Source organism: Physeter macrocephalus, chromosome 17, assembly GCF_002837175.3.
Source record: "Physeter macrocephalus isolate SW-GA chromosome 17, ASM283717v5, whole genome shotgun sequence".
Taxonomy (NCBI): Eukaryota; Metazoa; Chordata; class Mammalia; order Artiodactyla; family Physeteridae; genus Physeter; species Physeter macrocephalus.
In genome coordinates this window covers 7,581,292-7,593,863 of record NC_041230.1, presented here as the reverse complement: position 1 = coordinate 7,593,863, position 12,572 = coordinate 7,581,292, and the positions used below count along the sequence as shown (strand labels likewise).

Below are 12,572 nucleotides of genomic sequence, written 5' to 3'. Positions count from 1 at the left end.
GTTGCGGAGCACAGGCTCCGGACGCGCAGGCTCAGCGGCCATGGCTCACCGGCCCAGCCGCTCCGCGGCATGTGGGATCCTCCCAGACCGGGGCGCGAACCCGGTTCCCCTGCATCGGCAGGCGGACGCGCAACCACTGCGCCACCAGGGAAGCCCAAGATGTTCTATCTTTTAATAACCACATTGAGATTATCATCCCTAACAAAACTAATATTTCTAAAAATCATTTCATACTCAGTGCATGTCCACATTTCCCCCAGTCTCCAAAATGTTGTTTTACATTCTGTTCAATCTGGGTCCAAATAATACCCACATATTGAATTTAGTTGATATGCCTCATCTTTTAAAATCTGTTAACAGTGCCCTTTTTTCATGCCACTCATTAGTTGAAGAAATCAGGTCATTTGTTTTGTAGAATTTTTCACATTCTGGATCTGCTTGGCTGCTTCCTTGCGGTGCCATTTACTTTTTCATCTATTCCCCAAATTCTTGGCTTTAAAAATTTTTTTGATTTAAAGGTTTGATTCCTTCAGTTCATTATTTTGGCAATAAGACTTCATAGGTAGTGGTATGTACTTCCTAATTGCATTGTATCAGGAGGTGCCTATTGTCTGATAGTCCCACCTTTATAGAGGTTAAAACGGAATAAAGGGCTCAGAGGTGGTCAACTTGATAAATCCAATATAATGTTCTCACTATAAACTTTTTCCCAAATAGTTTTAATATCCACTGAAGAGCATTTTCTGGGCCCATTATTCCATTAGGAACTAGAAAATTTTTCTAATCCTATCAATTTTTCTGTATTTACTGGTGAGATTTCTTAAAAAAAATTTAATTTGATGAGCTTTGGGTGACTCTGAAACTTGATTCACATGGGAAGAGCAAAATACTTATTTTTCCCTTTATTTATTGGTTTTCAGAATGATGAGTTGGTACCCAAGCATTTTCCATAGCAGCCATAATTGAGTAAACTATCAAACTGATATTGGGGTCATGTGAAAAGACCCAACTCCCACTGGCTGAAGATGGGGCAATTTGAGCATCAAAAAGTATATTGACTGTAATGGAATGTTTTCTTTCTTTTATACAAGAGTATCATACACACACACACACACACACACACACACACACACACACACACACGTATGTATTTGCTGACTTAGGAATTGAAATAAGCAACTGTTAACATTGATTCACACACACACACACACACAATTAAATTTCCAAGTGGTTAGTTCCTTTATGCCACCTTTTTGATAATTTCTAATTAATTGAATGGTGGTCAGAGATGAGGGATTATAAAACATTTACTCTTTGGAATTTATTATGGGAAAATAATTTCATATTTCTCTTTGATTCTTCCAACAGTTGTACTCTTAACAACCTCATATTCATGAAATTCATAAGGTTTCTTTTTAGCATGAAATTTCGGAGGCAGCTCAAGTGATGAACTTCTCACATTCAATATAACCTCCTAGATTTTATCCAGAATAAATTATCTTAAGTTTAGTAAGTGCTGAGCAGTGACAGGAGGCATTTCTACATTTATTACTTCTATAGGATATTCCTTTCATATGAATTCACTAGTACTAATGTTAGTAACAACTATAGGTAATATTTACAGAAAACATGCTATGTGGCTGCTATTTTTCCAAGTATTAACTACTCACTCCTCACAACAATTCTATTACATGATGTAGCAGGCTGACTCTGAATTGGCCCCAGTGGTCCCTTCCTCCTGGTATTCATACTCTTGTGTAAGCCTGTTCCCTTGACTGTAGGGTGGCCTAGTTCCTTGCTTCTAACCAAAAGAAGATAGCAAAGGTGATGAAATAATGTCATTTCAATGATTAGATTACACAAGATGATAGCTTCTTTGATGCTAGCAGCCTCTTGCTTCCTTGGCTTGCACACTCTGATGAAGTAAGCAGCCACCTTGAAGAGGCCCATGTAGCAAGGAAATGAAGTCAGCCTTTAGCCAACAGCCAGCTAGAAACTGAGGACCTCAGCGCAACAACCCTCAGTGAATTAATTCGGTCAACAACCACATGAGGTTGGAAGCACATCCCTTCCCCAGTTGAGCCTTCCGATGAGACTCAGCCATGGTTGAAATCTTGATTTTAGCCTTGTGAGAGGCCCTGAAGCAGAGGACCCAACTAAGTTATGCCTAGACTCCTGACCCACAGAATCTGAGATAATGTGTATTATTTTAAGCTACTAAGTTTGTGGTAATTTATTACACAGCAATAAATAACTAATATACATAGGTACTACTATCACCATTTTCAAGTGAGCAAAATGAGGCACAGAAATTTAAGTACCTTATCTAATAACACACTGGTAATAAAGGGGTGAAATGGTGATAATGATAGATAAGGCTAAAGATTTTCCTGCATTCATTATATTATTTCCTCATATAAATTTGCTGAAGATAAACAATGTCTGAATGGTGGTGGAAGGTTTTAAAGCAACATTTTTTTCTGAAATATACTTTTTAATGCTTAGTTATGAGCATGAAACAAATTTTCTCAAAAATGAATTTTCTGATGTTCTGTAACATAATGTACATTTGAAAGCCTTCTTGTATTAAATTCCATTATGAATTTTCTGATGCTGAGTAAGGTGTGAATGTTGTCTAAAGGCCTTCTTACATTCCTTACATTTGTAGGGTTTCTCACCAGTATGAATTCTCTGGTGTTGAGTAAGAAAAGAATAAAGTCTAAAAGCTTTACCACATTCCTTACATTCATAAGGTTTCTCTCCAGTATGAATACTCTGATGTTGAGTAAGTTGTGAGAGCAATCTAAAAGGCTTTCTACATTCCTTACATTCATAAGGTTTCTCTCCAGTATGAATACTCTGATGTTGAGTAAGTTGTGAGAGTAGTCTAAAGGCCTTCCCACATTCTTCACATTCATAAGGTCTCTCACCAATATGAATGCTCTGATGGGAAATAAGTTGTGAGTAACTACTAAAGGTCTTCCAACATTCCATACATTCATAGGGTTTCTCACGAGTATGAATTCTCTGATGGCGAACAAGTTGTTGCCTTAATCTAAAAGTCTTCCCACACTCTTTACATTCATAGGGTTTCTCACCAGTATGAATACTCTGATGGACAGTAAGCTGTTGGCATATTCTAAAAGCCTTTCCACATTCCTTACATTCATAGGGTTTCTCCCCAAAATGAATTTTCTGATGTATTCTAAGGTCTGGACCACATACGAAGGCCTTCCCACATTCCTTACATTCATAGAGCTTTTCAGAAGTATGAAGTCTCTGATGTCGAGTAAGGTGTGTACACTGCCTAAAAGTCTTCCCACATGCCTTACATTCATAGGGCTTCTCACCAGTGTGAATTCTCTGATGTCGAGCAAGCTGCTGATGTACTCTAAAGGCCTTTCCACATTCCTTACATTCATAGGGCTTTTCACCAGTATGAAGTCTCTGATGTTGAGTAAGTTCTTGGAGGACTGTAAAGGCCTTCCCACATTCCTTACATTCATAGGGTTTCTCACCAGTATGAAGTTTGTGATGTCTAATAAGGTGTGCACGCTGTCTAAAGGCCTGCCCACATTCTTTACATTTGTAAGGTTTTTCACCAGTATGAATTCTCAGGTGTTGACTAAGTGTTGAGCGACGAATAAAGGTCTTCCTACATTCCTTACATTCATATAACTTTTCTCCATTATGAATTCTCTGATACTCAGCAAGAAGATTATGCCTTTTGTAAGTGGTCATTTTTTCAGAAGCAATTTTCACTTGCCCAAAATATTCCTCTTGTGGTTCCTTTTGCCCCTCAATCTTGCTTTTGCGTTCCCAATCATTTCTAAAAATGGAGTCCTGAAGGCCATAGGTTTTAATTCTTTCCATTATCTCCCACTGGAATGAATATATTTCATAAATGTCCTTTTCTGGAGATAAAGTATTGGTCCTGTATCTGGACTCCAAATCTGAAAGAAAACAAGAAAGCAAACACATGCTGTTTTCCGGTTCCAGAAGAAAGAAAACTATACAGAAATAAAAAGCACCTAAAATAATGCCTATTACTGATACTGAGCAGGACCCTGTGGGGCTCCTGGGCACGGAAGCCTTTCTGTGTCCATTTCCTTGTTTGCAGGGAACAGACTCCAGCCTCCATGACCTTCCCTGAGTTCCAAAGGGCAGATTCGAACAGCTGTTAATCAGGGAAGGGAGGGGATGCAGAAACAAGGAAGGAGCAGTCAAGAAACAACAGTACAGCCTTGGGGTGTCCTGGTTCCACCTCAAGGGATACACATAACAGTATCTTTGAGTTCTTCTGCAGAACTAAAACCCCCACCAAACGGAAGATGTTCCAGAGAGAAAGTCACAGTTTGATAACCTCGAGAAGCTCATCAGGAGACCACCTGAGGCCAGATTAAAGGAATACATGCCCTGCACACACCCTGATCCTTATCAGCAACCCCACCCTTGAACCACTGCTATAAAACTCACCAAATCCTCCTGGGTTGGGACACACAGTTTTTGAGGCACTAGCCTGCTGTGTCCCCCTTTGCCTGGCAAAGCAATAAAGCTATTCTTTTCTACTTCACCCATACCTCCGTCTCCGAGATTCAATTCGGCACTGGTGCACAAAGGCTGAATTTTCAGCATCATTACCAGTGAATGGATTAGACATCTCTAGAAGATATTTCTGCTACAATAACATTCCTGCTACAATAACACATGTGTACCTAAAAAAAACTATCTTCTGTAAAATTACACACCAAAAATTAGAGTTTATGGGGAAAATAGGGCTGGAGAAGAACACTCAAATCTATGCAACTTTATTGGAAGAGCACTAACAAATATAATAATTGATATCTCAAGAGATAACCTGAAAGGCAGCTCAACACAGCTGAAGGCTGCATCATAGATATTAAAATGCACACAAAAAATTGAAAACACTGGATTTCAGGTACTGAGACATTGTACATGAAAATAAAGTCCTGAGCCAGTGAGGCTACCATTAAGATGGAAATAGGATGAAGTGAAACCTGTCATCAGCTAGGAGACATGCAAGGTTGATGGTATCCATGTCTGGGGAGGGAGCCCTGAATGTAGGCATTTATTATTAATTTTCTTAATGTAGAGGTGTAAGGGCTCTTAACAATAAAGTATCAAATTAAAGGCTTTTGCCTTTCCTGCTGAATGTTATAAATCTATTTCTACCATTCTGGCACTATTCAACTAGGAAAATTACCTGTGAAACAACTAAGTTCCACATTATACTGATATCATTCCCTACTTCATATCATTACTAAGCTAATTTGTATTATGGATTATTAACTGTATTATAGAACAGACTATATTCTCATACATTTCAAAACAAGGCAAAGGAAACAGAGAATAAAGAAAGTTCAGGAATGGAGGTGAGGTTGGTGATTAGGGAAACAAGGTAAATCAGTGGAGGCCTGATTTAAGTGTGTGTTAAGAATCACCTAAAGGTCTGTTAAAACTATACAGAGATATGTTTGACTGAAACAAGATCTACAGGACTAGTTCCTGCACGTGCTTTTGTTTTGTTCTTTTTTATATCTGACAATAAATGACCCTGTTGCTGATCAATGTATGAGTCTCTCTACTTAAATGTTTTCAATGAATTCTCTTTACAATTAGAATAAAATAGAAATACCTGAGCATGAATAATAAGACTTCTGCTTATCAACTCCTCTCCCATTTACTCTCTCTGTTCATGCCATAAAGGCCTCTTTTCAGCTCACAAAATGCACTGTTTAATGTTTAATGCAACTGTTGCCATTAAATAGGGCTCTTGACAGGTTGCTCCTTCTTTGAGAAATCCTCTGACTTTGCGTGGTTGACTTCTCTTCATCCTCAGATCTCAAATCAAAAATCACTTCTTCAGAAAAGATATTCCCGCTGATCCTATTTAAGTCTAGGCACTTTATGCTCTATCCCAGCAACATGTTGCTCGTCTCTATAACACTTTTCTCAATTTTGGAATAACATATTAATTTTCTCACTTGTTATTCTGTTAGTCTCTTACCCCTAAGTTTTCCCAGTGGCAGAAACTATTCTAAGTTCACTTACTATTGAATAAGCAACCCCAAATTCACAATAGATGTTACTCATTTAATTCCCACAATTATGTAATCACTAACAAATATATACATCTGTCTCTAATCTTTTTTTTTTTAATTTATTTTATTTCTGGCTGTGTTGGGTCTTCATTGCTGTGCGCGGGCTTTCTCTAGTTGCAGTGAGCAGGGGCTACTCTTCATTGCAGTGCGCGAGCTTCTCACTGAGGTGGTTTCTCTTGTTGCAGAGCACGGGCTCTAGGTGCACGGGCTTCAGTAGTTGTGTCACATGGGCTTCACGAGTTGTGGCATGCAGGCATCAGGAGTTGTGGCACATGGGTTCAGTAGTGGTGGCTCGTGGGCTCTAGAGTGCAGGCTCAGTAGTTGTGGCGCACGGGCCTAGCTGCTCTGCAGCATGTGGGATCTTCCCAGACCAGGGCTCAAACTGGTATCCCCTGCACTGGCAGGTGGATTCTTAACCACTGCACCACCAGGGAGGCCCTGCCTCTAATCTTTAATACTGTACTACAATGACTTGCTTATCTCCACCAGAGTTCATACGATTACTACATCAGTGCTACATTAACTCAAACACTTGCTCCTTCATATCTTCCCTAGGTGCTCCTCTCCAATCCTACATAGCCACAGCAACTTTTGTACTTCCCAGAGAATGATCTCAAATATTTTTCAATCATGCTAATATCGACAGGCTTATGAAATCCTGAGCAAAAAGGCATGTGTAGATATTGAGTACAGCAGAATGGCTATCAACTATGGAATGGGATTTGGTATCACCTGAGTACAAGAGAGTACAAATAAAGGCTATGTTAGATGTGGGCTTGAAGACAGTGACCCAGATGGGGAACTTGAGTGAAGAATATCTAAATGCAAATGAAGTAAGAAAAGAGATGGGAGAAGATGGGATAGGAGAGATAAGAAAGTATTTTTCTGCAACTACTGTATAAATGTATAAAACTGTTGAAATGACTCAAATCATAGCCTGATCACTGTGAAACAAAATGAGAAATAAAATCATAAAACCAAGAGACATCCTCACTTCAAAATTTTAAAACTATTTACTAAATTTTAAAAATTGAAGAATTTGTAGAATATTGAAAACACATTATCAAGAATCTATGAAATACAGCTACAGATCTTAGAAGAAAATTAATCAATACATTTAAATACTTAGAGCAATAGAAATGAAAGAAAAATATATATGAGTATCCCACTCAAAAATTAAGAAAAGAACAACAAAATATACTGAGGAACCCAGGAGAAAATAAATTAAAATAAATGCAGAATTTCATTAATTAGATAACAAAAAAATAATGAAATTAATATGCAAGTGAAAAATCCAGGTTGTTTGGAAAAAAATTAAATGAAATATATTAACCATCTGCTAAGATAACAAAAAAAAACAGGAGGGACTTCCCTGGTGGCACAGCAGTTAAGAATCTGCCTGCCAATGCAGGGGACACAGGTTCAATCCCTGGTCTGGGAAGATCCCACATGCCATGGAGCGACTAAGCCCGTGCACCGCAACTACTGAGCCTGCGCTCTGGAGCCCGTGAGCCACAACTACTGAGCCTGTGCGCCTAGAGCCTGTGCTCTGCAACAAAAGAAGCCACCGCAATGAGAAGCCCATGCACTGCAACGAAGAGTAGCCCCCGCTCGCCACAACTAGAGAAAGCCCACGCACAGCTACAAAGACCCAACACAGCCAAAAATAATAAATTAAAAAAAATTTTTTTTAAAGAATAAAAGGAAAGCATTCAAACAAAATAAAAAATAGCAACTAGGTATCAGAGCACATCTTGCAAGCAGAAGCACTGACTACCTTTGTTCTGGACTATCATTTTGAGAATGTTTGTATAACAAATACCCTTGGAAGGTGGAGATACTCTCTCTCTCTAAATCAACATACAGGTTTGCTAACTGTTCAATATAATAAAGGTAGTATCTCCCTCGAAGCAAAGGTCATGCATGCGTATTGCCCATTATGAAAGATCTGGGTTCTCTAAACTCTGGGTCCTCTCCCATAGGCAGCTCACTGAATGTTCAGGTGTCTACCTGGACCATCCGTATAACCCCCATGGAACTTGTGGGCAAAAAGGAACAAGGCAAATATGCTGATGTTCATGCTGCTTGTTGTGATTTGAGCAATAAAATCCTTTGCCTTTGGCTTAGGAGTCTTGTGTCTTCTGCCAGCATCCATGACACTGCTGTAGGCTACTTGTTAGCTTGCAAGTAGGGTAAAATTTCAGACCCTTTACACTTCTTGACACTAAAAAATTATTAATAAAACAGAATATTTTGAAAATCATAAGGAACTACTATGGCAATAAAGGGTAATTTTCTAAGAAAATATAGAGAAAGTAGTCAAAGACCTTCTCCAAACACTATCTTGAAGATTATCAAAACTTTAGAAAGCATGTAGCCCAATATTTAATGTAGCCCAGCACGTTAAAAAAAAGAAAATAATTCCAAGTTTTTTTAAAAAATTTATTTATTTTATTTTTGGCTGCGTTGGGTCTTCGTTGTTGCACATGGGCTTTCTCTAGTTGCGGCGAGCAGGGGCTACTCTGTTGCAGTGTGCAGGCTTCTCATTGCTCTTGCTGCAGAGCATGGGCTCTAGGCGCTCAGGCTTCAGTAGTTGTGGCTCTCAGGCTCTAGAGCACAGGCTTAATAGTTGTGGCACATGGGCTTAGTTGCTCCGTGGCATGTGGGATCTTCCTGGACCAGGGATCAAACCTGTGTCCCCTGCATCGGCAGGAGGATTCTTAACGACTGCGCCACCAGGGAAGCCCCCCAAATTATTTTTAAGTGAGTTTAAAAATGAAATCTAAACCTAGTAAAGGAAAGCTATATGCCAATATCACTTATAAAAATTCATGCCAAAACTCATAGCACACTAAAATATATCATAACTAACTGTGGCTTACCCTGAGAATGGAAGGGCAGTACAACATTAGTTAATCTACTAAAAAATTTATAATATTATTTATTCTTTTTTTAAATTTATTTTTATTTTATTTTTTTGGCCACACGGCATGTGGAATCTTAGTTACCTGACCAGGGATTGAACCCATGCCCCCTGCATTGGAAGCGCGGAGTCTTAACCACTGGACTGCCAAGGAAATCCCTATAATATTAATTATTCTAAGGATTAAAATTATACACTTATTTCTAAAGACACGGGAAAGCCGTCTGACATTAACTCAGCACTCATTATTTATAAAAAAGCACTCAAAATAATAGGAATATACAGTTACTTGCTTAACATGATAAAAAATGTATTTCTTAGCCCAAAAGCTAGATTTAACTTAGTGAAGAAACACTGGGAGCATGAAGAGACTTAGGAACTGTTCTAAAAATTGACTGTGGTGGTAGTTACATAACTATATACATTTATTAAAATGCCTAAAACTGGATACTAAAAAGAGTGAATTTTAACGTATGTCAATTATATATTCATCAATAAACTGAACTTTTTAAAGTATAAAAATGTAAACACAAAAAAGATGTAGATTCCCACTAACTTATAAAAGTAATGCAATCCTCAGGGAGTATGTGGAAAATTTCTGTACCTTCCATTCAATTTTCCTGTGAATGGAGACTGTCTATGAATGAAGTCTATTTCAAAAAAAAATGAATGTAAAGTGTCTTGTCCTTCTAACTCACCTATATTCTTATTTCTTTTTTCTTTTTCGGAAATATTTAATTATGAACTCTAAAAGTCATTTTTCTTTTTGCCCAAACTCTGTTCCAAAAATTAATTTGTAATGGCTTTCTTTAGTCACCAGATTATCACCTAGAATGGAAAAAGCCTGTAGGTCAGAGATATAAGTGGCCTAATGCAATGCAATAATGCTACACTGATTCGAATTCAGGATCAACACTACGTTTTAAATCCATTTATGTAAATGGCTTTTAAGTATATGTTTTATTATTTTTTTTTATTTTTAATTAATTAATTTATTTATTTTTGCCTGCGTTGGGTCTTCGTTGCTGTGAGCAGGATTTCTGTAGTTGCGGCAAGTGGGGGCTAGTCTTTGTTGTGCTGCGCGGGCTCCTCATTGCGATGGCCTCTCTTGTTGCAGACCATGGGCTCTAGGCATGTTGGCTTCAGCAGTTGTGGCATGCGGGCTCAGTAGTTGTGGCGCACGGGCTTAGTTGCTCCGTGGCATGTGGGATCTTCCGGACCAGGGCTCAAACCCGTGTCCCCTGCATTGGCAGGCGAATTCTAAACCACTGAGCCATCAGGGAAGCCCTTAAGTATATGTTTTAAAAGGATTAGTGAAATATTTTTGTTTGGGGTTTCCTACACAAATATATAGCTACCACTGATAAACTGGGGTAGCTGACGCCCTAAATCCAGGTCAACCTCCACGAGATTAGACTACGCAGTCCCTATTTATTAGGGTAACACAAGCAGACCCCAAAACATGGAAAGTTTGGAGGATGTCTCAGCAGGGCAACCAAAGCGATCAGGATATGACTCCTGAGCTGCAAAATTCTGAGACCTCCTGGACGAAGTGTTGCTCCTGCTCTGGAGAAAGCAGCTTTCAGAGAAATCAGCACCAAGTGGTTCCTTCCTGAGAGATCCCAAAAGCATAAGAGGGGTGGGCATAAGGTGGCTTGCAGTTTTAACTGATACTCTGTGATTCTGAATCCCGGTGGAAAATTCTACTCAACAAGCGGAAGAAGAAAATAATTTATTCTCTTCTAGAATTAGAAAGTTAGTCTTTTATCAGAATAATATGCCAGTCAAATGATTGATTTCTTTCTTATAATGCTCCTTAGAAAAGCAATCTTGCTGTAAGATCGAACAGATGCGTTTTATGCAAACAGAGAGGTAGAATAAAATTAACATAATCCAAATTAAAAATACCAATGAATTTATTTTTTCCTAGAATTAGACATGTTAATTCAAAAATCCATATGGAGAAATAACCAAGAATTTTTTAAAAACTGGAAAAGAAGACTAATAAGAAGGGAATACTCCAAAGGTTAGTAGAGGCACACTAAAAAGCTCCAGTAATCATAGAGGGACTTCCCTGGTAGTCCAGTGGTAAACAATCCACCTTCCAATGCAGGGGATGCAGGTTTGATCCCTGGTCAGGAAACTAAGATCCCACATGCCACGGGGCAACTAAGCCTGTACACGACAACTACTGAGCTCGCGCGCCTCAACTAGAGAGCCCGTGTGTCACTAACTACAGAGCCCACGTACCCTGGAACCTGCGCACCACAACTAGAGAGAAGCCCAAGTGCCGCAACAAAGAGCCTGCGTGCCACAACGAAAATATCCCACATGCCTTAACAAAGATCCTGTGTGCCTGCAACTAACACCCGAAGCAACCAAAATAAATAAAATACAATAAATATTTTTAAAAAATTTTTAAAAATAAAATAATATTGACATTGATGACAAAAAACTGCATTAAAATATTAAAAATTTTTCAGGTTAAACATATTGTTGAGAAGAAAGAAGAACTACAATCCTGCAGCCTGTGGAACAAAAACCACATTCACAGAAAGATAGACAAAATGAAAAGGCAGAGGGCTATGTACCAGATGAAGGAACAAGATAAAACCCCAGAAAAACAACTAAATGAAGTGGAGATAGGCAACCTTCCAGAAAAAGAATCCAGAATAATGACAGTGAAGATGATGCAGGACCATGGAAAAAGAATGGAGGCAAAGATCAAGAAGATACAAGAAATGTTTAGCAAAGATTTAGAAGAATTAAAGAACAGAGATGAACAATACAATAATTGAAATGAAAAATACACTACAAGGAATCAATAGCAGAATAACTGAGGCAGAAGAACAGAGAAGTGACCTGGAAGACAGAATGGTAGAATTCACTGCTGTGGAATAGAATAAAAAAAAAAAAGAATGAAAAGAAATGAGGACAGCCTAAGAGACTTATAGGGGTCCCAGAAGGAGAAGAGAGAGAGAAAGGACCAGAGAAAATATTTGAAGAGATTATAGTCGAAAACTTCCCTAACATGGGAAAGGAAACAGCCACCCAAGTCCAGGAAGCGCAGAGAGTCCCCTACAGGATAAACCCAAGGAGAAACACGCCGAGACACATAGTAATCAAATTGGCAAAAATTAAAGACAAAGAACACTTATTGAAATCAGCAAGGGAAAAATGACAAATAACAAACAAGGGAACTCCCATAAGGTTAACAGCTGATTTCTGAGCAGAAACTCTACAAGCCAGAAGGGAGTGGCATGATATACTTAAAGTGATGAAAGGGAAGAACCTACAACCAAGATTACCCAGCAAGGATCTCATTCAGATTCAGTGGAGAAATCAAAAGTTTTACAGACAAGAAAAAGCTAAGAGAATTCAGCACCACCAAACCAGCTCTACAATAAATGCTAAAGGAACTTCTCTAAGTGGGAAACACAAGAGAGGAAAAGGACCTACAAAAACAAACCCAAAACAATTAAGAAAATGGTCATAGGAACATACATATTGATAATTACCTTAAATGT

General features: G+C 38.5%; 1 protein-coding gene across 5 annotated transcripts in view; it reads right to left on the bottom strand.

The window, feature by feature from the left end:
• Positions 1-1,204: 1,204 nt before the first annotated feature.
• LOC102976833 (zinc finger protein 14 homolog) overlaps positions 1,205-12,572 on the bottom strand; it is a 142,802-nt gene continuing 131,434 nt past the window's right edge. For all 5 annotated transcript variants that reach the window (XM_055079108.1, XM_024132504.2, XM_055079110.1 and 2 more), the window contains one exon: positions 1,205-3,953. In XM_055079108.1, coding sequence (XP_054935083.1) covers positions 2,587-3,953 — 1,367 coding nt within the window. In that variant the 3' untranslated portion in view covers positions 1,205-2,586. The remainder of the gene's footprint in view (positions 3,954-12,572) is intronic.